This window comes from Bombus pascuorum, chromosome 6 (genome assembly GCF_905332965.1).
Source record: "Bombus pascuorum chromosome 6, iyBomPasc1.1, whole genome shotgun sequence".
Classification (NCBI taxonomy): domain Eukaryota; kingdom Metazoa; phylum Arthropoda; class Insecta; order Hymenoptera; family Apidae; genus Bombus; species Bombus pascuorum.
In genome coordinates this window covers 7311336-7339242 of record NC_083493.1, presented here as the reverse complement: position 1 = coordinate 7339242, position 27907 = coordinate 7311336, and the positions used below count along the sequence as shown (strand labels likewise).

Below are 27907 nucleotides of genomic sequence, written 5' to 3'. Positions count from 1 at the left end.
TGCTCGCTCAAACGACGAACGCAGGAATTCGTGTACGAGCCGCTCCAACATATGCCGTTCGCATACAATTCTGTTTGTTTACACATCGACAAGACCGTGCAAGGGGAACGCAGCTACGAACAGCAAATCGACTCTCGGCAGACAGACGCAAACCCCATGGATCGTGAATAATCCTGGTATGGGAATGCTCCGTTACCACGAACCGACTTAACGCGCCTGGAAATCTCGATAATGATAGACCGAATGTTATCGCGTTAAGTAGAAACATGGGTCACCAGGGAATCGACGATAACGAATAGCGACGATTGGATCGCTTTGAAAGTCCGTGAACGTTGAAACTGTCGTTGCCTGTTCTCGCGTCGTGTTTGCAAACATTGGCTCAGTATGATTCTTGTGAAATTGAGATATACAATTGGCTACAAGTTTCCTCTAAGTCCCATTTCAGATTGAAAGGAAAACTCATTAACCTTTTATATCTCTCAACACGCTCTATTCTCTTCTTGGTAACCCACAGATAAGCCTACAACCCGTAACACAATTGTAAACCTCGCAAAAAGCCAGAGAGCCAAAGTGTATACACACATGGCGCGTCTGACGTGGCGCAAATCAGCGACACAGAGGCTGGTTACACGCCCCGTTTTCCCAGACGAAGCGGCAGACCCGCGATATACGCTATACATCTCTCAACGATGCGACGCCGGGTAAACGAAGAAGACTCTGGAAGGATGTGGTTGTTTGAAACACCTCGGAGGAAGGGGGACGAACGGCTAGAAAGAGTCGGGACGGTGATTTTCCGCGAGTCACGCGAATTCGTGACTGAATGCCGAGAATCTCCGGCGATGTGTCACGCTGGTGTGAAACGTCACGGCACTAGGAAGTGACCCCGAACTGTCGTTGGGCCCGCGTACCTGTGCACGACAATGTCCATAAACAATGGGAGCTATCTCGGGGATATCAACACGATGGCCAGGCCGTGGATCTGACCCAGGAACGGGGCCCTGACCCCGAACGTGCACCGGGACACGGGTTATCTTCCATATCGGCCGGACAGAAATGTCTCAATGCGCAATGCGGATCTTTGTCGAAGGTGCAAATACCGTGCAGCCGGTCTATCTCTGTCAAGGAAATCCTCTAAACGGATGCGCGCCGAACCTCGCGATCAAACCGCCGAGGGACAGATTAATAATAAGGATCGTGGAATCGTGTCTACGAGATAACGCGTTTGATCGATGCTGGTTTGCTATTGCTATTATTTTGTTCGGATAACCGAGCGGATAATAGGGCGGAGAAGATGTACCGGACTTGCGTTGGGGTTATTATAGAGCTTCATTTTGCAACCTTTCTGGCGAGATCGAAGGTTTTGACGGAGATCTAGGTGGATTGTTTTGTATGTTTGATTGCGTTGAAGATAATCGGGTCTATTCTTTGGAAGATTCTCCGTTTCATTGCTTGGGTACACGATTGGTATTCAATTGTTAAACGACAAATGGCCATTCAACCTTCTTTTCTGAATTTTTAATCTTTCTACCAGAATACATGACAGTTCTCGTGACTCTGTTGTATTTCCTATATCATCAACCTATTAACCACGATAGAGTTCGTCATTTAGCTCATAAGCTTCTATGCTTATGAGCGAACGATGTAAATAGTAAATTCCAAGGTGGCATCAGCACCTCCCTTTCCTTTTCAATTTATGGAATTAACCTATGTGCCTTCTAAATTGTTCAATTGTTATTGATATTATTCTGGTTTCTCTCCATACCTTAGTAATATGGTTATATGTACTTACACGTAAGTAGCAATTACTTACTTTCGCGTTTTCCATCTCATAGGAGGTATGATGGTTGAAGTATCATAATGAAAGGTGTTAAAGTTTAATGATCTAAGTCATAGAAGATAAAATTAAAATATTGTATTCCACTATATAAAATATGGTATTCCAATATGGTATCATCTATCTTCATTTTATTCTCTTCTATTCGATCGAATGTTTACGCGTTCCCAGAAGCTCAGTAAAAAAAATGAGGACGCAGAGATTATATGGGTATAAGAATATTTTCCAAGTACGCGTCGCTACCTGGAAAGATACCGAAACAAAGTATCCGGCGTGCCATAACACCGTATGGCTGCGGACTGTTCGAAAACTGATCCCGACGTTGCGTTTCCCCGTCGTAGGAACAAACATTTCCATAATCGTAAACCTTTCATCGGCTCCCTCGTACACCGAAGCTGGTATCAGCTATAAAACTGAAGAAGCTATAACGTAGCAAGGTCAGACCGCAAGCTCTACGTTTTCTTCCCAAACTCGAGTGCTAATATACCGAACGGTACTTGACCGAAGAGTGGCTCCGTCTAATCGACGCTCGAGATCGCCATAAAGTTGGCGATCGTAAAATTAAATCGTCGTTAAATGTCACGGAGGGTCGCTCGATCTCTCGTTGCTTTCACGACGATTACAAGATTTGACCAGAAGAAACAAACAAAAATTACTTGGAGAAGAATTTCGCTAAATACTATCGGTCGCAATCGGTCGCCAAATTTTCAATCATGGTAATTAATACTTTGTGTTAATCCTTTCGCTACGGTCGTTTTCGAGGCTAAGGGTATTTCTGGTATACAGATGAAAGGGATTTGCGTTAATTAAAGACATATATGCATGTTTAAACGTTCACAAGGGTCCTGGGTCATTAACACTCGTGCATTTCTTCGGATCGAATTTTCTAACTTTTGAGATATTCGATTTAAAACCTGATTTTCATATCTTCATACTCGTACTTATATATATTTTTGCGGCTGATGTGATACAAAATTCAACAAGTGTCGGACAATTTTTAAGGTTTTTTAAACGACGTAAATGGATAGTTTGTCCACAGAGAGTTAACTGCTTTATATATAGAAATAAAAATGATTATTATGTTCGTGGTGAAAGGGTTAAAGCTATTCACGTCACACGAGGTTTCTCATGTTCGACCGGATTTTTTCAAGAAACACAAATTCCTCGAGAAAGAATTTGACTAAACGACGACGTTTATAGGCTATCCCGGTGGTTCGTTCCTCGAGGAGAAAAATATTCGGAAACTAATGGTAACCAAAGGTGAAGCGGCTTACGAACGCTAATTGGTAGTTAAAATTAATTAACGAGTCGGCGATACACACGGCTCTATTACCTACGTCCTACGTCTCCGCATCGACAACACGCGTACCTTCTCCGCCGCATTAACCGAGTTGGCTGCAACTCGAAGGTTCAAAGGGTGAAAACTGCGGTCGCTTTCGACACATTCGAAACGCCGAGACTGATAAATCTCTGGCCCGCCAGCCAGCCAGCCAGCCAGCCAGCACGGAACTCCGAGAAGTACGTCGTCGTCGTCGCCGTCGGGATGCCTGAACCACGTGGTTTCAGACTCGACTCCGACCGACTACTATTTTCTTTCAACGACGAGCATTTGATCTCCGATCGGGACAGACACTCCTCTACTTACGCCGTTAGTCCAATTACAAAGGAGTGGCATGCTGCTGCACATAAATTACACGAGCTCTGGGACAATCTGAATTGTATCGAGACTCGGCCATGGTTTAACTCACGATGTTACTCCGTATTTGTACACAGACCAGACTAATAGGCAAATCATAGCCTCTGTTTCGACATTTTTATACTCGAAGGTTACTTTGTACGGCTCCTAAACGAGAATAGCGGAAATCTTTCGGTCTTAACGTCTCTCAGTTTCCATTATTTTATTCCGTAATTAATAGTTATTCTAAGATTGGTTGAATAATATTTTTAGATAAATAGGATGGGCTTTAGTTTGCAAACACAATTGCTCTTAAAATGTACCATTCTTTAAAGGTATCTGGGATATTTTTCTAAATATACGTAATCCTTGTGGCCACTCTACGCTACTGTACAAATCACATGATATTGAAATGTTATTCGGCATTGATACTCGCTAGTAATTCTTGGCAATAATTCTAAATAAAATTGACACGTATACAATCTGCCTTTAAAATGAAATATGAACTAATCTCTTACCACGAGTGTGACGACTCGACATTGCACAACAAGAACTTACTAATATCTGCAATTTACTCATTGAATAATATTTACAAATATTACAATCACCCGTAACGACACCTACTTAGAACGAATAAACAGAGATGCAGAAGAGAACAAGACATAATTACAACAAATATCCTCTACCCACTCAAATACCGCATTACCCAAATTTCCAAATTCCATATTCTCGACTCGAAGCAAACACGATTATATCCAATCCCCAAACTCAAAGTCTCTCCTTTACCTATAAATTGTCGAGCAACACCGTCTTCCTATAAATTCATATTAAACGAACACGATACGTAAAAGAAAAAAGCATCGTCACCTGTTTGAAGGAAATTCGGCCAGACCACGGGAGAAGAAGATCGTGTTGCGGCTTTCGACGCGGTTGATAAATCGACGCTACGAGACGGAACCCCGAAAACACGTGCGCGGACGTGGCTGCGGTATAATGTCCCCGGCGGACTATTTCTTTCAACGGCGGCCCTCTGATCTTCGGCCGGCTCTGACACTCCGTCTAGCCACTTTAGTGCCTCCATTCCACGCCTCGCGAGGGAGGTGGAACGGCGAGAACGTTTGTACACTGTGCACGGCTTTTAATAGGACGCAACGTCGCGGTACGCGTGGATCGATGAACTTTCGGTTAGAAGCCACACGCTACGCCAGCAAACCAGAATCGTGTGTTGTCTGTTTCGTGCGCCACCGATCGGCTGTGTTGACCCCGAGCGAGTTTCGACCTCGAATAGAATCGCCAATTCGTCGATTTTTCCTCACCCCGTGTCCTCGAACGTCCTCGAATTGTCTGCGATCTCGAATAACACGTGGTAATTTAATTTGGAGCGCTCCAGGGACAAAAGATCGTGCTGTAGATGTCGAAATTTTTTCCTTTGGCGTAGGTAATGTATCTTTTTCTTTGGATCGTGTGTTGGTTATTTTGATCTGATAGGAGGTTTTTTTGTAAAAAAAAAAAAAAAATACAGTTGATATTGGAAAGAACGGAGAATCGTCGCTGACGTCTTCGAATGTCGTAAATTTCCTAAATGCTCTCGTCGACGATAATCACTTTGTCCCCTCTTTTACATTCATAAAGCACGCGCTATATTTTCTCTCGGAGATTTATCTTCGCGAAACAGCGCCGATTTTTTAACGACCACCCGTTTGATGGAGCTGTATTTTAAGCGGGCTTTTTAACTTTTAAACTGCCGCTCCTTTGAAATTCGTGACAAGTGATCGAAATACAATCCGGCCGATCGAATCTACTTAAACACTTACGATATTTCCAATGTATCAACAAAATAGAAAAAAAAAAAAACAAGAAACCTACGTAATCATAAATCGTAATTGTACATACCGAAGATGCCTGTCAATTTTCAGTGTCAGAATCGACCGCAACTCAAAATAGACGGCAAATTCGATCGACCCAGTAAATGTAAACCGCACGCTTCGACCGCAAACCTCACGGTTCCGGTCGTGTCTTTAAGAAAAAAAAACAGGGCGATTCGTCGTTTTCTCTTCGAAAGTCGACATGTCACAATTTCGTGTATCTTTAAATATTCACAGTTCTCTCAAAATCAGAGTGAATTGATCGATCGTACAAAAGTCGTCGACAAAACAACTGATTAACTGCGACTCGATGAGGACAGTCACGACGGAATCCCGTGAAATTATCAACGATAACAGGTTCCGGATTCGCAATCGTTCAGCTCTTTAACGGGCGAGCTCGCGCCGGGACAAAATTTTGCCCCGAAGGAAGGAAGAATTACCAGGCGCCCTCGTTAACTTTCGTTTCGTCTTCTTCCCTGTTCTGTTTTCACACGAATCGTTTCTACCCTATCTTTTCCCGCGCTCGTAAATCCGATGGATTATCGGCACGGTGTTAAGAAAAAAGTTGCGGTGGATCGGCGTAATTAGAGTAGGAAATTTCTTTTCTTCGTGTATCTAAAGCGCAAGTTTCTTGCACCGGTGTAAATGTCCGAATTTCTCTGATTGCTCGATCAACAGCTATCAAATAATTTTGTATATGCTTTTTAGCTGCGTGAGTGGCGCGTATTGAACTAGAAATTCTAAACAAATTCGTAAAAAAATTTCCACGATGATAAGAAGGTACTCGACAAAAGGTAGGTAAAATTCAGGAACCGCAGAAAATAGCAGGAAACGATTCGAATTATCCAGGATACGAAAATAGATCGGAGACGAGAAAAATTCATGGGTAGGAAGGGGCGGATGGTCGGTGGAAAAATACGATAAATATTTGAAGTTAACTAATAATAACGCCGGCACGTCCTAATGGCACGGAGAGACGAAAAGACGCCGCCGCCGACGACGCAGACGACGACGAAGGCGATGACGAAGACAACCACGACGACTGGTCTTACCCAGCGACGTCGACAAGAGAATCACCCGCACTGCTTTTACATAACGCATTAATGTCGTGCATTAAATGGACCGACTGCGCTGTATACTGGACCATCTTGCAGGAAGTTATTATAAATACGGCACGAGACCGTGGAATTCGTTACGGTAGGGAAAGCCGCGGGAATGCAAGCGGCATTCTTTTATAAATTATTGAAAAGTTCAAGGGGCCCCCGCTAAAGAACCAGGCCACGTTTCGGCAAAAATGCTTCTGACCCCTATGAGATAGAAATAGATCGACGGAAATCCAGTGCACGCAGCTACCGCCTTTATATTTCTACCGCTGACGAGTTACGTTGACGTGAATTGTTACGTCGATGCATATGAAACGTCGTAAAATATTTTTTCTCCAAATAAAACTACAAGGTATTTGCCTTGAAATATATTATTTAATCGAAGTATTCTTCGATCATCGAATACTCTTTCAATCATTGATTGGTTTCGTTATTCATAATTTATAAGAAGTGGTAGGTAGCCTCATCTTTAAAGGCTCGTATACTATTTTTACGAGATGTAACTTTCGTATTAGAATTGAGTTGGATTCCGTCCGAAATCGTTAGCTCTCGGTCTTTATAAAACACAGTTTGAGAGAAGAATTCGTTTAGGGCAACGATTAAATTCGGGCTGATTTATGAGAGCTTCTTGAAATCTTCGAGGAAATAGTTACGCTTTACAAGGCATAAAACGATGATTTCGGTGTAGCAATGGCCTGAATTGAGGAAATCAGCTTGGTAGAGGACGGTTCGCGTTCATTCGGACTCGTTAAATCTACGCCCATAAAAACCACGACAATAAACTCGGTCCATAGTCTCGCGGCTGTTTTACGTCGATTTTCAACGCTGAAGAACTGGCTGCGGTTGCCAGCTCCGGAAGAACAAAGGCTTAGTGTGTGCGCGATGTAAAAATAAGATCAGCCGAGGGGAACCAATTATGGAGCGTATTTGATGTCGCGGAGACAAGCAGGTGCAAACGAGAGAACCGATACGTTACACCTTTCCTTCGAACGCGATTGATGTTTCCTCTACGTTCCAAGGTCATTAAATTAACCGTTTCGAAGAGTCGATTGACTCTATCAAAAGTAATCACTGGATTTTTTAAGATTTGAACATTGAGTTATCACATACTGTGATAATTAAAGAAATTTAAAATGTTCGATATTTTCGATATCGGCAGGCGATGCTTAGATCAATACTGTGAGTTATCAGGAAACAAACAAGATCGAAGATATTCTTGGGTATTCTATCTTTCCGAGAATAAGGAAAAAGAAAGCAAAAAAAAAAAGACCAATCAAAAATCAGGAATCGTTCGAAGCTTCGACTTTTTCAAATAATTCCTAACGTCTCTCAGTCACGCCGTCAATTTTCAATACTAATTCACGCAGACATTAGAATCATGAGTCTCGAGTCGGTGACGAAATAGAAAGAAGAGGAAAAAATATGCATTATACGGGTACAATGCTTGTCTAAGGAATGAACATGATGAATGAAAGAGTCGAACGATGGCCCCAAAGCCGGTAACGTCCAAGAATGCTTCCTCTTAGTCGTTTTGCTTTCTTCCCAGTTCTCTTTCTCTCTCTCTTTTCCCCTTTCCTACTCCCTCTGTTCGCCCTCTTTGATGCAGTCGCAGCTTTGATATTCCTGCCAGAATATCCCACTTATAGTTAGCGCATAAGCCTGCTCTTCTCTATTCGTTTCTTCTCTATCTCACACTCTCTCGCTTTTCTCTTCCAATTGTCCTTTCTCACTCGCACCTCATTTCTTCCAAGCTTGCACTATCCCTGTCATACGTTTCCAGCTTTTCCTTCCTCCTCTCTAGCGCACACATTCTAACACACTTGGGTATAGTTTCCTCAACGTTTCTCACCGACTCTTTGTCCCGTCTTCCACGGGACGACGCGACGATGTTGAACGGTTTGCGAAACGTTCCTTGCTTGGTGTTCACCTCGCTAGGATAATACCATGCACGCGTGGATCTCCCCTCTCCTAACGTGATGAAACGCGGGTCAAGGATCGACGATTAAAGGATTCGTTGGCGAGAAGAGCGTGTCGTTTACACGCTGACGCGAATTCCCGCGGTTTCCGTTGCTTCCTCGACGCTCCAAGATTCCTAGATTCCTCGAAGAACGCCGGTAATTACGTCGATAAGAATCTCGCATAATTCACGTGGTTGGAATAACTCTTGGGCATCGTGGCTAATTTTCTTCTCCTATGGCTGGAAAGAGGGAAGGTGTCGATAAAGCTTGATCCAACGTTCGTCAAGAAACGAGAAAAAAGTTAGACACGGATATGTTCGCCGACCAATGAACCGTGTCGATTGGGACATGAAGTTGGGAAAGGAAAGGGTGACGTATAAAATTGGTCTGGCTGAACGATCGACGAGAATTTCCAGAGCTCCCGAAACGATGGAGGTCCTTGATCGGTACACGCCCACTTTTTCGCTGTTCCAATTAGGCGAGGACCCTTGCGCACGTTTTATTTGGTAGTTGATTGGTGTCGAACAGACAGTAGTGGAAATTAATGAAGACGGTTTTCGGAGTAGGATATGCCGAACAGTTATTGGCCCTCGAATAATTTCGCTGAAATTCGCGGATTTTACAGGTGTTTAGTCGACAATGCAATTAGCAGCAACACGGTCCACTAGACTGCTAATAGGATATCCGCGATACACGTGTTTATACGATCGACGGAAATTAGGAATGTGAACGGAGTAAATCGATGATCGAGGCGAGCCCTTGAGAAGATGCAAAAATTTAAAGGGCCATTTTTGTTCATGTAAAATCTTACGAAATTTTATTACGAGAGTTTGTAGGTTCTTTATCTTTACCTAGATATAATGCGCGTTGAGTTTCTCAGAGAATAAATATCTTACTTCCTTAATTTTTTTTTAGCACAAGAGAATAACATAAAGTATCGTGTCTTCTAAAGATAAATTCTAAAAATAATATTTCTTATACTATCAGTTTTCTCTATCTATTTTCAACATGGTTTATGAACGTTTCAATCTTTCAATGTACATAAAGAAATACCAATATCAGCGTTCGAAAAAGTCCATAAAAAAGAAGAGCAACGATAACGATGATTAAATAGTGTTATCGTCTGTATTGAGTAAAAGCAAAATGTGTTTCTAAGCAAACCTGTAATATTCGCAACCGCACAGGTTTGTAGGTTCGGAGGGGTCATTGAAGGCATCCAATACATATTCATACCGACTATTTACCTAAGGCCAGAAAAGAACTGTTAAGAACGAAAGCAACGTATCGCATTAATGCAAGGGTCCTCGAAGATCCTACGAATACGTAGGTATATGCAAATGACACCATTCCCGCCGAGGAAACCTTTAAATCACACATCGAGGCTACCAATAACATCGTCGACGATCATAATACAAGACCGCCTTTATGCTCGCTGTACCAGCAAGAGTAGCAAGATGTTCGTCCTCGACTTTAAAAGGATCACGTTCTAAGTACCGTAACATGCAATAACAGCTTTTCATCGGATATAATTCGTACCAGGATTAAAATAACAAATAGACCAGAGAGCGACGCGTGTTGCATGTCGTAATTAACATACACCGTTCGACGTGGAGCAACAAGTTTTTACAAGAAACGAAGTTTGTTAATCGTTCCCAGGGTACCTGATTCTCGCATAGAATTATCGGACACGCTATTGATATCTCGTTCCAAACGAACAACCGAGTAACAACTTCCAAGTTTCACGCGATATCTTATTATACCGTTGAATTTGCATCTTATTATACCTAAATGAAATAAAAGATGAAAAATCCGCAATCAACGTTCGCGCGCGCAAAAAGAAAAGATCTTTTACAAGAATTACACAATCTCCGACGATGCAGATAGGTGAGCAAATTACCATCACGGACAAATTTCAAACAGATCTCGGTTATTTAAATTTCTCTCCTTCCCATCGTATTCTTCTTATCTCAGCTCGTTCACTGGAACAGTTGAAACGCGAAATAAGGTAGATACAAAGCGAATCTTTTTTTCCCCCCTTCAAAACGAATGCCCCGGTAAATTTATACATCACAATTCACCGCGCATCGCGGCCATTAACGCGTCGACGACCGGGGAACATGACGGCCATGGTACATCAACCTTCGTGAGGAAACCGAGCTGCCCGGTCCAAAGTACCAAAAGGAGCCACGCCGTGCTTTTATCGCGAGTAATTCGGGCCACGATCGTACGTATACGGTGTCTAATAAATTCGTGAATGGCCAGCCAGCGACTGAAATGTTCTATACACCCACGCGTAACGCACACGAATTGCCATCGTGCAACGGTCGCTCTCACTCTCTCTCCCTTTTTTCTTTCTATGGGTTTCGTCTATGGTTGTGTGCGCGCGTGCCTCGATTCCCGAGGTTGTTGGCGTTTGGTTGCGCGCTTAGGGTGGGTACCGAGCCGACGAACCGACATGGGGGCACCAAGAGAGAGCGGATATTATCGCCAAACGTTAATTTGGTCGAGGCCCGGCCTACCTTCCAATTTTCGAGCCCTTACACGCCCACTTACGAGATTGTCCGTTAATGCTCCGAAACGTCGGGACGCGTTTTCGACGCCCGCGTTTTACCGCCACGGACTTCGCGTACGGCCGACGGGTACATCTCGGACGAGGCTTCTCTTTAGACTTTAGACGCTCTCAGCCTCTGCATACGAGACACACGTGTTGCCAGAGTACCGTATGTATATACTTGAAAGGGTAAATAGAGTTCAACTCGAGCAGCAAGTCTTAGAGATGAAGGGTAGTGGATCTGCAGGTGTTAGACATTTCTAGACGTTAGAGCTTTTTAGAGTTTAGAACTGCAGCTATTAAGACTTTAAATAGCATGCTTTTAAGTTAGACTCTGTTAACTAGAACTCTAATTACGAGCAGAAGCATTCTAGACAAGAGGAATTCTAAGTTTTTAAGGTTTTCATCAAAGGTAGTCTGTAATTTGAATTTCTAAGACGACAGGGGAAACGAGGAATACAAGAGGCATTTTATGAAAAAGGAAGGGTATTTGCAAATTTAACATCGATAACGCTCCCCCCAAATGCGTCGTGTATGCGCATACAACCTGATAACGCTGGGATAGTCTAATGTTAACGGAGCAAGGGCAGTCGTATGACGGAGAGCATCGTGATAAAATTAAATGGAACGTCGAAGAAAGGAACGACGCGTCTCCGATTGGACGCTAAGAAAACAGGGAAAACCGTATTTCAGTCTGTGCCTTAAAATTCCCGCGTGGACGCGCGCATCACATACGCCCGCGCGCCTAATTTATGTAACACAGAACAAATATACTCGTGGTAGCGTACGGCGCGTACGTAAAGCGTGGTAGAAGCAAAGAAAATAAATACGGGACGGAACAAGTGGAACGTCCGCGAGAAGCAAGAAAATAGTTCGCGCGGCGATTCGTAGACCCAAAATAGGGCGGTGTGAACAGCAGGAAACTTTACTATACACCATGCAACGTGGAGTAGGAGAGACGCGTGTATTTGGCGTGTGTGAGCGCTGTTGGAAAGAACCGGTTATATAGCAACCGTCCTCCACCTTCTCCACCTTCTTCTTCTTCTTCTTCTTCTACTTCTTCTTCTGCTTCTTCCTCCTTTTCTTCTGCCTGTTTCTCTCCTTCTTCCTTACTTTCCTTCCTACTCATTCGCCGACCTTTCGTTCCATCCTCGCCAAGTATCCAGCGAGCTCAGCTACATAATACAAGCGATCCTATACATACAAACAAGCACGTGCGTGTGTGTGTGCTCGTGTAGAGACTCTCTGTATGTACAGTGTACACTTACGTGAGGTCCCGACACCATGGGCGCCTGCCTATCTGACATTGGGTGCCTGCCTACGAGGGCGAGTCCGCGACGTTTCTTTTTTCTTTCTTTACTGACCTGGCTACCGACGGACTCTGGGGAACCGTGTATTCCTTCCGAGGACCCTCCGGGGGCGTTGGAATTTCGCGAGCGTTTCACGGATAGCCTTGTTTCCGATACGCGGAAACCCAGTCAGAATTCTATTGTACTCGACTCGCAACGGCAGGATATCCCGCGGCGAAAGAAACACCGCTGAGTGAAACGTGACTGTTAATATATTTAATCGCGCCGATGATATCCGACGATTAATTTTTTACTTGATGCGTTTTGAGCGGCGTCGAGATCCAGGCGTTGGAAATATAAATGATTCTCTTGACTATTGTTCGAACTTTGTTCCATCTTCCTTCCTCCTTGTATTCGTGTATGTATACCATGAATGTTTGTGCCTATTTACTATGCGTATACAATTTCGAATATTTCATTCAGTAATACGAGAATCGAATTATTAGATATATATCGATGATTAATGTTTTCTGTTACAGATTTCGAATAGACAACACAGATCACATAATAGACGTGAACAAGAACAACGCGGCGTTCGAGTACGATCAAGTGAACATAATATGTCCTGTGTACCAGCCAGGGACGTATGACGAGGACGCGGAGAAGTATATTATTTACAACGTAAGTACTTTCGTACCGAATCGTAATGCTAAGAATCTTGCTCTCGACATTGGTAGAAAGATTGTCACGAGTCCGAGCGTGTACCCTGATCCCGCCATCCATAGTGGGATCAACAGATAAATCGAGTTACACGTCTGTCGACCCATTATGCGAAATAAAAAATTGTCAAAGGGCGTTCCGTACTGTTTAGACAGCTGCTGCTACTCGAAACTCGTTCGTTAACTCGCTCATATCGGACCCCCAAGAACGACTTCCGCCTCGTAGCCAACTCTTGACATCGCGTTGCCCTCGAGGGGCTGTTCCAACTCTATTTCACCCGCTTTTAAAAATATTCATGACAAACTACCGTGTCGCCATTATTCCCAAATTAGAGAAACTCGTATATACGAGACCGATAACGATGTTTGTTCTTGAGACGAAAATTACAGAGTTTCATAAATCAAATTGTTGTTAGCATCGTGAAGATCTTTCGTCCCCGTTCTTGCTTTTATCAGAGATTCCAGCGTAGTTTCCGAAAGCAGCAACGCAAACGTCACGAATCATCGCCGAAATCTAATCATCTTATCCTACCCTCCTCGTATTGTCTCGTTCGAACTTAACAATAGATACTTTCTCCCCCTTAATCGTATCTTGAGAGGGGAGTGGGTAGCGACGAACTAGTGGACAAACGAAAATCAGTTTTTTTCACGGCTATTCGTTAGGAAGAATGACAGAGAACTGTCGCGGTAGTCAATCAAAGATTAGTAATCTTTGTGAAGAATCTTTGTTTGTATAGACTCGACAAAACGATAAAGAAAACGTTCAAGGACGTTCAACTCGTACGTAACAAACAACTAGCGTGGCGAATCGATTGGTACCGGGAACTTATAGCTGCATCGTATGTTTCACAGGTGTCTAAAGAGGAATACGAAACATGTCGGATAACGAATCCAAATCCACGGGTGATAGCAGTTTGCAACAACCCGTATAAGACCATGTACTTCACGATCACCTTCAGGCCGTTCACACCGCAACCTGAAGGCTTAGAGTTCCTGCCAGGCCACGATTACTATTTCATCAGCACTTCGTCCAAGGACGACCTTCATAAACGCATCGGTGGACGATGCACCAGTAACAACATGAAGGTGGTCTTCAAGGTGTGCTGCCGCAACGAGGCTGACACCTCGTCGTCATCGGCCACATCGCGCAACAATTGTGAGTATCCTTCGTTTTATTGTAAACACCGATACAAATATCACTATTTTCTTGCTAATATCGATTCGTTCGTTTAACCAGAAGATCCTTTCTTCTATTCGCATTGACGCAAAATTTTTGAAGACGTTTGATACGCATGTATTAAAGAAACGATTGAATTTGCGAGCGTTTTCACCTTCTGTCTCATTTACAAGCATTCCTTAAATATTCCTATTCCGAAATCGTTCCGGCATACGAAAACCTTTGTCCTTGCAAAAGGTACACGTTTCACGTGTACGACCAGTATTCTAATGGGGTCCGATTATCATAATCTGAAATTATAGTCGTTGTATACGTCGTCTACGCCGCCTTTTCATTTCGCGTGTAAATCACGTTTAAAACCTTCACGGTTTCGCTTGAACGTGCGAGCTCCCTTCGTCCACGCTCGTGGATGAAACGATTGGAAGAAGGGCCGTGTCATAAATTCATTATCCCCTAATCAGTTACAAAGGGAAGGACTACTCGTAACGACAGACGGTCTACGCCGATTCCTTGATCTTCCGCTGCGAACGCGATCCACCCTCGATCCCCCTCTCTGTTTTCCCGCTCGTACAGACGGCCAGCCCGTGCTCCTCCCCTCTTAAATAATCCCTATCAATTATAATTCTTAGCCGTGCACACCATTTGTTGCGGTTAGAGGACCAACGCTGACCCAGAACACAATAAATTCCACTATTTCATTCTAGCCCGTTCTCTTCTCTCCCTAATTCGTTCCAACCGTCCTCCCAACACCTCCTCCACCTCCTACCCGCTACCACCGACCCAACACTCGTCGGAGACGATTCATGCGCCGTAATGACTAGCTATTTCGCCGGCCGAGAACTCTGAACTCCCTTTCTCTCTTTCCCTCTTTCACCATTCGGTGTCTCGGGCATTCAAGATTCCAACAGGCTCTCCACCGACCTCGAAATCCTTCCGCGGCTTTCTACTGTGCTGTGTTGCGGGATCAGACCGTGAGCACCGACGCTCGTGTACGATGCCCTACGATTACTATCAGCGGCCACGAACCGCGAGAAATGTTAATCTCGCGGAAAATTTCAGGCTGGCTCCTCTGCTTTGCGCCGCGAGCGCTTTGCGCGGCGAAAGACATTTACGCCGGCAATTAGCCGGCGAAAATGCGAAATTAATCTTCGACTTTATTCCACCGGTAGAAGTTCATTCTCCCCGAGGTCTTTGTGCCTGTGAATTTCGGCCGAGAACATAAAGCATTTGTCATTCATTACGGTTATCGTGTTTCCATTTTTTGATTCTCTTTGTTTTATCGTCGAAAGTCGATCAGTTTCAGGAATGAACTACGACCGCAAATTGCGTAAATTTCGATTTAAAGTCGCGTAATGAAGAAGGTTATTTTTTCTTTTATATATTGCATAAACGTTTTAAACGAACATCGGACGCAGTAACAAGAATTCACGTTCCCATCGTTTTCCCGTGGCGATCATCGCGGATGTTCGATCAAACTTTTACGATACCGCATTTACGGTTATGATTGTAACGGTTTGCGCGCGATTCTATTATTACGTACGATCGGCATCGGCGAATGATCGCCGGAGCGATTAAATAAAATTTAACGGACGCAATCATAACCGCCTGTATTTCGATTCGGAGGCCGGCTTTAAAATATCGACCTCTGGCGAACGCGGGTATGTACATAGATAATTGAAATCGATGTCGATTCACCGGACACTCGGTCCCGTTTACGAGCAATCGTCGAACGGCGGTCGCGTTCTCCGTCGTTGAATCCCCCTGTTGAAAATTACGCAAAACCGATGCGCGATTTGGACCGCGATTGCGGAGTTAAAATCGAAACGCTCGTCGACGCGACGTTATCCTAAATCATCCGGCTGGAAATGCCGGTGAACGACGATGTTGCACGGGCGCTCGCGCGCGCGTAACAACAGTAATCGAGACTGGCTGAAAATTGCACGCAACTCGTGAACCAGTGGAAAAAAATCACTGGCGGAGATTACACGCTAAAATTCAATAGCCGCAACAAAGTATACCTCTGGCCGCACGATGTAGCCCAGACGAGACTACGTCGTACGTACGGTTCTCTCGAAAGCACGTCGCATCGTCGCGTCGTGCCTCGCGAACATGACGATGTAATAAGAATGTTAGAGAAAGAGGAATACGTTAACGTTGATCTATGTCATTTTTCAGCCGTAGCTGTAACCAGCAGCACCGTGCCAAGCAGCAGCTCGACCAGCACCGCAGTTTTGGGTGGAGGAGCCGTCGGAATACCACCCCCGCCACCACCGAGCGTCGTCAAGAACGGCGGCCCAGATCGATTCTACCCAGGGGGCAGCATTCATCATCATCACGATCATCATCAACCGGCCACGGCGGCGCCGACCCTGCCCCACGTACCCCCTCCGGCCATCTACCCTGTGCATCCGCATCAGCCTCCGATTCACAATGGACCGCCGTCCTCCTCGCCGCCCAAGACCTCGATCGGCCAGAAGAAGAAGAACAGTACGTATAACACAGCGCCCCACCGCCTCTTGCCACCTGCTCTCTTTGCCGCGAAACGAGTTTCTCGATGCTCCTCGCGACCATTATCTCGGCCAATGATTCTTTCATTTTTTTTTATCCTTCTCTCTTTCTCTACCTTTCTGTGTTCCTTCGCTGCTTTCTTCTTTTTCATTTTCTTTTCTTACGCGAAATCTCTCTCGTCGTCGCATCTTGTCGAAATTAATCATGGAAGAGGAGGGTCATTTTATTAATCGACGCGAATTAGATCGTCTATAATGTATCTCCGAGCATCGCCGAGTTGGTCGAATTTAATTATCGAATAGAGTAATGAGAAATTTGAATATCATCGAATAAAATAGTCGATGACAATTACGTCAGATCTCGTCTATATTTTGCGAGAACGTGTTTTCTAACTTTGCTTGTGCCGCTAAATCCCTTGTCCCTTATCGTTACGTTCGTTTTGTCCGGCTGATAATTATCGCTTCGTATCGGGATTACTGTTGCATAAAATTAAGATAAACCACTCGTACTCGACGATTTTACCGCTCGTTATCGTTGTGTAAATCGTTTTCTCAGGATAAAGGAATTACTGCGTTGTATCGCTATATCGTTATATCTTCGTTATTAACGCCGTATAATTGATATTTCTTCTTTTCGATCGGAGCAAGCGTGAGTCCATACTCGCGCGAAAGTCTTTCTTTTCCATCGTTCTTTCACGATAGCTAGACGCGAGTGCGAAAGTCGAAGAGAAGAGTCATCGTCACTTCGGTCATTAAATTACCGTTATGTAGATGAACGTGGCGGGTCCACTGCGTGCCAAACAATCATTTTACGTAATTTATTTGGCTTATCGTTTGCTCGTATTGAATCGAATAAAGTAAATAACGAGCAAATAAATTTTAACAAGTTTTAAAATTATATCGTCCCTTGTCGTATCTTATTCTATTTATTATCACTACTAATGCATCCTACAATAGTGATCTGTTAGAAACTGCATTGATTGACCGAACGTGAAACTTCCGAAACATACCTCGAGGATCCTATCTTTATCTTTCGTGTTCAGATCAAACGTTCTATACTCATTCTCGTATAATTAATTTCTCCAACTATTATTATTCAAAAGTTTTTTTTTTATTTTATTTTATTTTATTTTGGTTATTTTACAATTTGTCCTTATGGACATTTGGTAAAGTGTTATATCTTGTTGGTGAAGAAAAAAAAATAAAAAATAAATATAGCATGTGGGCGGCTATCCCCAGCGGGGTGCCAGCTTCATTTTTTCTAAGTTATATCTTTTATGATTATTCAAAAGTATCGAATATAAAAGTTAGATCAGTTAGTACCGCGAATGGAGGAAATTATTTAAAAAATTAGGAATAAAAAGCTTAATAGACGAAGGAACACCTTTGGTCCCCAAAACGCGTGCCAGATGGAGAACAATCGAACGCAGTAGGTGACTCGATTCTAGGTGACCCTCTCAACAACCATCTGTCGTCTAGTCGCCCTTCTTGTGTTGTCACCTACGATAATTTGACTTGAAAATGCGCCACGGATATGCACACATTTGCATTCCATCGATAGCCAGGACACGGACATTAACGAGGCAACCTGCTTGGCTCGAAACGCAACAGGGAATTCGTGTTCCGGAGGTGTTGAATTGAAATTACTCGAGTCGGCCCCGTTCCGCCTTCCTTTGTAACAACGATTCGAATTTCTCCACTGTATTAAAATCGTCCCTTCGAAATCGAATCGTGTCCCACGAAATTTATAACTTGGTTCGTGACCGACGATGTATATCTGTTACAACGCGTTTCGTATCGAGCAGAAGCAAAAAGTACATCAATCTCCAAGTACTCACCAATAAGCCGGAACCTAGATGGAAGTTGAAGCTTCCGCTCCGATATCGCCGCGTTTCCTAGCCCTGGTAATGAAGCAACTTTTTCCCACGGAGCTCATGGAAGTTTCATTTCGAACAGGAGAAATTTAGAAACGTTCTTGACCTCCTTTCTGCAAGAATAACGTGATTATTTATCGAAAAAATAATAAAGAAAAATAAAGTTAATCTCAAGAGCTGGAAGTATTAATAATTGCTAACAAAAATCTAGGATCTTAGAATTATTCGCTGTAAAGTATTAATTTCTACATTATCAAAATTATGCAAGAAGTACTTCTATTTGCTTCTATTTCATCGGATAAATGAATTCGCAATTAAAAATTTCCATTTATTAATCCACGTTAATCAATTAAGTTAGCGGATAAACGCCTTTTTAAAATACTACGATAAAGAATCAAATGGTTATTGTCCGGAAATAACAATTGATTTTTTTTGTCTACAGAGGAATATTCGGACCATCCGAACGAAGTTGTGAAGAACGAAGAATTGACCTACAACGGGGCGAGTTCCAGCCGTGTTCAAGATCGGTACTACCAGCTGGTGATGGTGTTGACGGGAAGCTTGTTTATCAGCGCGATCATGCCGCAATTATTACGGTGAAGCGACAACACTACCGACGAGAACGTATATCCCATACGTCGAAACCCCTTTTTCTGTGATTATCCTACGTTTAATTAATTTCTTGAGGCACGCGTGCGCGCGCGCTCGCGTGGCCGCCCCTCAATCGTGAAAAATAAATGAAAAATAAAACGCGCACGATTTATGGTCGGACTGCCTCGAGAGAGAAAGAGAACGAGAAAATTTAATCGGGAAGGAAGAAAGACAAAAACGAACAACAATGGTTTAGAGAAAAAAGAAAAATTAAATGAAAATAAAAGAGAATGCGAGTTATAAGAAGAACGAAGAGTTGGCAGAAATAATAAAAAAGAAAATAAACGTATGTCAAATGTCAAGAGAAGAGACACGCACGACACACGAGCAGCAACGCCATATTGAAACTATTCGAAAACGAAGAACGAAGACGTAGATAGTAAGATTACAAAGACGAAGAAAGACGAAAAGAGGAGAAACGCTACTATTAGACACTATTATAGTATGCCCACTATTATCACTACTATAAATGGTAGTCGTATTGGTTGTCCTTCTTATCATTACGCTAATTCTAGGTATTTATTGGAAATACGAAGAAAGAGAACGAAGTCGTGGACAGCGTGCTAAATATCCTCGAGCGAGGCATACGCTACATAGTGAATAAATACGTCCGTCAAAGAGAAACGCGAAAGTTCTTTCGTTTAAATATCATAACCTCGCGCGTGAGGATTTCAAATGATAATATCGTACGACTGACATCGACGTTGATTGGCGAACGGTCCTCTGTCATCTATGCCTCGATTGCTTGAGAATTAATATCGTACTTGAAAAGTCAAACGATTAAGTTAACTTAGAAACTTATATGTATATAGAGAACCAATTACTTACTAGGTTAGTATGATTTAAAACTTGCCATCTTAGTAGATGTATCACTTAGCACTCATTTTTCTGTTAATATTTTCAGTATCACGTCCGCGCAAATGTAGATACGTCATTTGTTTAACTGAAGATTTCAGATCAATCACGTGACTTATTGCGATAATCGAATCAAACGTTAATTCGCGATTAGTCGCGATGGTCGCGCCAATATTCGGATCGAAATCTATCGAAGGAAACAGTCATGGCGGAGGGTCGTTCGGGTTGCGTAAACAGACGCGAACAGGATAATTAGCACGCGTGTAAATAAATTCCTAATGAATATGTACAAGTGGCTCTTGCCTCGTCTTCGGGGCAGAGGAATTTAAGAGAGTGCCGTATACTAGGTAAAATCTTATATATGACACACGGAAGAGTGCGATACAGCGTGAATGAAAATTCCGAGTGTGACAGAGTATGACGTGTGTGGGTGTATTGCGAGGCGTATGGAACATTCGTGAACTCAAAGATCGCCCATTTGGATAGGACACAAAACTGTGTAAGGTGCGATAAACTTTTGTAAGTTCCGCCCGCGGTTCTCGCAATCGTGACACTTTCGCGAACACGTGAAGTATTGTCGGCGAAGAAATTCGAAAATTCCTCTCTTCGACCGAGTTCGTTGAAGGGAAATGGCGAACGAACGAACGAACGAAAGTATGGTATGTAATGCGTGAGAGAGACTGATCGCGGAGCGAACGAAATAAAAATTTTTGTATCATAGTTGTACCATACCGAACTTTATCTATAGATCTGTATTATATTTATTATCCGCTATCATTACGCTACGAATAATCACACTCGATATTCTATATTTACTAGTAAAAAATATCAAATTTAATAGCGAATAAATTGCGTATTCGGCGGGGTAATGATAAAAGAAACGACATGATGCGAGCAAAACGATGAATTCTCGACCCCTGTCATCATCGGATCTGCCATTTGTTGTTTCCTTCTATTTTCTTTAATTTTCTTCGTGCTGTATTGCTCGGAAACGTCGAACGCGTGCGTTCGAGTGCTTATTTCGACGTGTGCTCGCTACTTCAATAAATTGGCCGTGCGATGGTCGGTTTCATTTCGTCGATTTCGGTATCGTCTTTTGTGCTATGTACATCGTTCTTTTCAATTGTCCCTATGATTCTCCTGTTTCTTTTTTTTTTTTTTTATACTCTATTTATTGTTCACCGCCACGCAGATTTCGTTTCCATCCGCGTACTGACGAACGTACGCGCATGCAAATCGCATTTATTTGTAAAACGTACGGGATTACATGTATACATGCACAGTGGTCACGATCGTTACACGCGATCCCGCTCTGATTTGTCGCGTACGTCGATAACGACTCCCTCTTCGCTAACGTTCAAGCTCTGTTCACGCTGCGATCGCAGCCGATTTTCGTTACGAACGCCCATAATGTATATTGTACGCGTATCCTGTACGTATTCGTAAGCTCATGTTTCACTCGATCACGATCACGATCACGATCACGGATCCATATTTCTATCGATCACACAATTTTACCATAATCACACGACAAACGTCAACTATGTGTCTCGGATTTTATCGCGCGGAATACATTGTACCGGCAGTTAATTATATAGTGCGCGCGCATCTTGCGCATGTCGCGTATCGTATCGTATAAACGTAACTTGTAATCTTTAAAATTGCGTTCCCGCCAATACATTCGACGATTGGCCGCACGGCTACGATGGCGCTATTTTATTGCTTGTGTACTTACACAATTCTTATTTACGCGCATTTCATCTTCCAGAATGCAAAATTATCGTTTTTGCGTCCGACGTCTAGTTTGACGATCGACCAATTATAATATACCAAACGTATCTACCGATTCTGTATCAGCGATACGAACAACACGGCGAATATAATTACATACAACCTGATCTTAAAAATGGATCCGTGAGCACCAGTGTGAATGGAGCTTAATAAGTGCACATAGTTGTTTCCGCGCGCGTAAAAATGCACACACAGCGGCCGAAGAGCGTTCGAGGCTCGAGGATGCGAAGGGAAGATACAACAACGAGCAAATGATCGTTTCACGTTGGCCACGGGAAAAAGAGTTCGACCGAACGGCAACTAGAGTAACGAATTATTGTAAATACGAATATGCGGAGAGAATTACGTATTGTATAAGGCAGAGCGAAAGAATGTAAGAAAGATTAATGAGAGCGCAAGGGAGAGAGAGAGAGAGAGAAAAAGAGACCCCAATTCCGAATCGTAGATAATAAAGAAAAGATGTATTCTGATGGCTGCTCGATTGACCGACTCGTTTTCATCGTTCATTGATGGTTCATCGTCCTTAATTATACGCGACAATTAAAATGGAAATCAATGACCACGATCAGCCGGGAATGTTGAGGGAAACGATGGAAATTAAATGCGTGTATAATGTTATCCATTACAGTATTGTAAGCCTAAGTATTACATGCCTCCGATCCACGTCTGTTTGTCTGTCTGTCCGTTCGTCTGTCTACAGTTTGTACTTTTTACCCATGTGTTAACCGCAATAGCAATTTCGTACACGTACGAGCGATCGATTACGAGAAAGCAGTTCGCGACGATACCTGCGATTCCACGATTCTTAGCATGTAGATTTCTCACAAATGATCATATTTTCGTTTCGTTAACTATAGCTGCTACGATGACAGTTTCTTTTAGTTTCTCTCTAGTCGTTTTCGTTCGCACACACATGTATACACGTGGAATTGTTTGTGAGCCGCTGATCAACCCGCAAAACGAAACCCAAAGACAATCACCTGCACCATTGTAAGGAAAAGCGTTCGAAGCGCCTCCGCGTAGATCAGTCGTCAACTATAGCGTCACGATATCATTTAGATATATACGATTCGTTAACCCTGTCACACGAAGTAGAAGTAATTTAACACATGATTGTACAAAACGTTTCTCGTACAAGTTCGCTTTGCGGGTCTCAGAGGATATTACATACAGTAACGTACATTTGTAAAGGGACGCAAATAGTAGAGTGCGTTTACGTTTCGATCGGCATGATCGACGATCCATGTAACGGTTGCACACACGTCTTGAATCGTGGATGTATCGATAGAACTGCTCCGGGCGGCGAATTATCGATCGACTCGAATTAATCGAATTAATCAGAGCCAGCATGAAAGCCCGTAATCAATTAAACATAAATGCAATAGCAATGCAGCAAAGTTACATAGATCCAATGTGAATGGTACTCATTCTTACGGACGATAGATGAATACAGTATAACAATAATATAGACTCGAACTATCGATAGAAAATAGACAAGGTCACTCACTGCAATATTTTTTTATTTTTCTCTCCTTCATTTATCTTTCTTCTTTTCTTCTTTTTTTTTCGTTTCGACCGATCCGCTCCGAAAGCACCCTCCGATCCATCCGTAACACCAATCCCGACCACCACCACTACTACCGACCACAACGTGAAACGCTGCTCCTCGAAAGTTATTTTTGTAAGCATGAACAGGGACAAGCATCGTACCAATAAGGTATTTAAATCGTTAGTAGAAAGTACATGTAGATACTCGATATAATAGAAAGTTTAACGACATCGATATAACAGAAACACACAGGAATAATCATAAGGTCGATGAACCTGAAGATTACGATTAATTAGATCGCGCGTTAAGATTAGTCTTCGCTCTTAATCGCGTACACAGACCGATATACAGGTACGCATAAGTACGTAGACGCGTTGCAGATCGCACGTTTCGAGCAGAAATACACGAAGAACAAAACGAGGAACAGGTTTCACAGTTTTCTAATCCAAAGACGTTCGAACCTCCCCTTCATTGCGATTTTTATCGTTCATTTTCGCTATTTCATTGTGTTATCCTCTCGTGTGCGTGTTTTGGAACAATGTCAAGAGATTAGAGGTCTTCGCGGATGGAGATCACAGCAGGCGACTATTCGTACGCGAAAAGGGCTTGTTCCTCTCTTCTCGAGACAGGGGGTATAATGGGGATGAGATAAAACGGGCAGTAACGAGAAAGAAAGAAGTAACAGGGATGGGAAAGGAAAAATATGAAAGGATCGATTAATTAGATTTACCGCGTCGAATTGACAACGTCGCGGATTTATCGAGCGTGAAAATGGGATCGAGATGATTTCGTAGGTACGTCGTTGTAAATAGAGAAATGAAGAAAAACAAGAAAAAGATTACGATCAATAACGATAACACGATGAAATTTATATTAAATACATAGCAAGTATGAGGATAGGTTTCTAATAACAATTTATTATAAAAGTGAATGTACGTTGATGTCTAAGATTTTTAACAAGATGGAAAAAAAAATAAGAAAAAACACAAAGTGGTTATTATTAAACTATGATTATTAACTCATAATCGAGAAACACAAGTACTAATTAAACAAAAGAGCGTTTGAATACAGAACCACACTTTTTAGCCAAGTCATGAATTCTCTCACGTTGCATATATTAATTTTGTAACAGGTACATTACATGACACATACGATCACGGTCACGGAAGCCATACGGGAGGCGCCACGTTATCACCGGAGCAACCGTTAGATCATTTCTTTTCTCTCTCCTGAACACGGTACACGTATTTACATATAAATTAAACAACAGTCGGGATATCATGTTTATAAAATGAAAAAATGAAGTCGAAAGATGATATCACACAGTTTATTCGATCAATCGATACGATATATCGAGGATAAGAAAAAAAAAAAAAATATCAAAACCAGCTTGGAGAAAGAAAGTATCAACGGTTTGAATAGTTCGATCGGTTAGCGTTGTCTGACAATCAAACGACCTAGTTTCCAATTACGACGCAACAATATTTATTCAGCAATTATCTCTCTTTTGCCTCACCTCCACTCGATCTAAATTTGAACCGAGTAAACAGATAAAAAGGAAAAGCTGAAAAAATTGTAAAAATAGTAACGCGGTCCACGTGTGGCATTCGTGAACAGGATCAATCAATTATAGATTGCGTGTGCTCGCTAAGTATGCACGTTCAGTACAGTACAGTCGTTCATTACAAAGCATTACAGATACAATACAAAGTAGCGTAGTATTCATAATGGTAGTCCACTTGTAGCGAAATAGTGTTTAAACAGTCCAAACAGACAACCAAACAACCAAAAAAACCGGAAAAACGACATAATCGTCAAAAAATTACAGGTAACCATAAAAAGTACACAGTAAACGTGAATCGATCTTCATGAAGTACGTGCAAGACACGCACACACATGTACACACTACGACACGTGCACACGACACATATACATGTATATTGGCACATATTGCGATACAAACAGTTTCAAACACTGTCGAGGACGTCGCGAGAAAAGGTGCGGCGTTACTCTAAAGATATGAAGAAAAAAAAAAAGAAAAAAAAAGTATATATTTAAATGTACACTCATACACAGATACAGAGACACGATATACACATATGCAAAAGCGACGCGACTTCGACGACCACGCGACGTAAAACGCAAAAGCGCGTGAATTCACTCGCAGAAGCAGAGAAAGAAAGAAAGAAAGAAAGACGAAAGGTGGAAAAGAGGTTCGACGATGCTCTAAACGTAAACTCGTCGGCGTCGCGCGATTTATATAGCTATATTGTATTATGCATGTCGATATACGGTCACATATAACGATGGAAAATGAAAGTAAACCAAACGAAACAAAATGAAAAAAAAAAAAGTGAAAAAATAACTGGAAAATGTTAAAATGCCGGACAGGGAGACCGGGCGTCCCCCGATAAAATAATAATAATACACGTACATACTCACTCACATAACACATACAAAGTACGTCGACGCGTACGACGAAATACGTCGGCGTCGAAACGTTTCATTTTGAAAGTACCTTGCGCGAGTCGTCTCGAATCGTTTAAGTACAAAGAAATAAAAAAAAAAGAGAAAAAGAAAGAAAGAAAAGAAGAAGAAGATGATAATGATGAAGAAAAAGAAATGCTCTTCTCGATGGACGAGATGCGTGCGATCCACGTTCCACGCGATTCAGATACCAGGGTATCGAGTTCTAGTTCGCGGATTCGGTGAAGAAATCAGGTTTCCTTTTTTGCGTTTGAGGCCATCAGCGACGAGCACCATTGCGTGGGTTGTATACGAACCAGAGGGATTCACAGTGCTGAATGGTAAATTTGGGGAAATCGCGTGTCACGCCTCTTTCGTTGAACCCTCGACAGGCATTAATGAGTTCCTGGAATCAAATTGGTTGTAAAAAGAATTATATTTAAACGATCGTTGCCTGTTCGATTCGAAAGGTTGTAAGCGCATCCGTGAATCCCCTCGCGGTTCGTTTCCAAATGTTTCTATTTTTTAAACGAATGAAAACGATTTGCGAGTAAAACTGCATTCGCGATCATTTCGATGGATATTTATAGAAAACGGTGAGAACACAAATAAACGATATATACGCTTTGTTGCACTGATTTTTCGGCTTTTACCGATATTACGTATACACATCTTTTACCGCTGTTTCGAAACGCTGTAAACACGAGATGCAAGAGGAAATTGATAGGTTGAATTACGTTTTTATCGAAGCTCAAACTTTTCATGAAATTTCGTATTGTTTTATATATATATAGTATATATATACGTATATGCTTTGATCGATTCGAAGGATTTCATATGTTTTAATCAATGGTTGAACGCGTGAAATTCAAACGCACAGACGTAAAGACGACGATTCTTCTTGCATCGCGTGAAACGAGCGAAATGTAATTTAAAACGAAAAACTGCCATTTTTAATTAACGTAATCGATAACCTCGAAAGCGATTGGTAATTATCGTAGACGTAACTTATTCGTTGTCCTACCCTGCAAAACGAATGTTAAAAAAAGAGAGGTAGAAGCTATAGAGTATGGAGGAATGTGAGTTCGCAGCGAAAGCGGATGTCCGGTTCGATCGCATTCTTGAATTTCGCGAGTCTTTCGACACTGATCATATAGAAAAATCGTTTCAATTCGTTCCACGTTCCATCGAAGTTGAAATACCGTCTGTCAAAGATGAACACGCTACATTCACAAGCAGTACATCTTAAAAAGCACATAATATCCACGATGTTATGGAGAATTCAAAATTTTAAACAAAGCGTTGTCAGAAATTTCTTATCGCTTTATATTTTATATATGTGACATTAAAAGACATACAAAATGTAGAATACTAAAACATATTATTTTGAAATTTTAGATAAAAAAGAAAAAAAAGCATTATCTTATCCTACAGTTTAAAATGTTAGTAATCTAAAAACAAGATCGACACTGACTGATTATTAATTGAGACTGAATTCATTAATCCATCATTTCATTCCCCCCTTTTTCCTCTAATTAAAAATCTCAAAACCTTCTTCTCTTTCATTTAATTCTAAGATATTTTCTCTCTATTCAAACATTTCAATCGTTTAAACTACTCAATAACATATCAACCACATCTTTGGAGTTGTAAAAACCTGTTATACATTAGTCTGGATATTTTATATTTAATAAAATAATAATTTCACCTGAAAAGTTAACTATCGATCCGGATGTTATGTGCTTTACAAGATCAAATGTACATAGCGTATACATAATAGAAAAAATCGCGGTGGCGTGTAATATACGAAATCTGACGATTCGCAATGCCGAAAAGGAAGATGCTTATGTTTCGAGCCGCGTTGCTTGTTCACGGGCACGCGACCATGCCACTTCGTTTCAATCGATTCGATCCGATTAATTAAGCCCCCATTCGATTCGCCTAAGGCTTTCAGCCGTGTATGCTTCACAGACAACGAATCTCTCGACTTACCAAGCGACTCGCGACTGACAATAGTTTCTGCGATCCCTCGATGCAATTGTT

At 42.2% G+C, this 27907-nt stretch overlaps 1 protein-coding gene across 1 annotated transcript in view; it reads left to right on the top strand.

The window, feature by feature from the left end:
- Positions 1–23361, top strand: part of LOC132907798 (ephrin-B2-like) — a 51306-nt gene extending 27945 nt beyond the window's left edge. The window contains exons 2-5 of the mRNA XM_060961200.1: positions 12815–12956; positions 13847–14150; positions 16347–16658; positions 18995–23361. Of these exons, the coding sequence (XP_060817183.1) occupies positions 12815–12956; positions 13847–14150; positions 16347–16658; positions 18995–19152 (916 nt within the window). The 3' untranslated portion in view covers positions 19153–23361. The remainder of the gene's footprint in view (positions 1–12814; positions 12957–13846; positions 14151–16346; positions 16659–18994) is intronic.
- The last annotated feature ends 4546 nt before the right edge of the window (positions 23362–27907 follow it).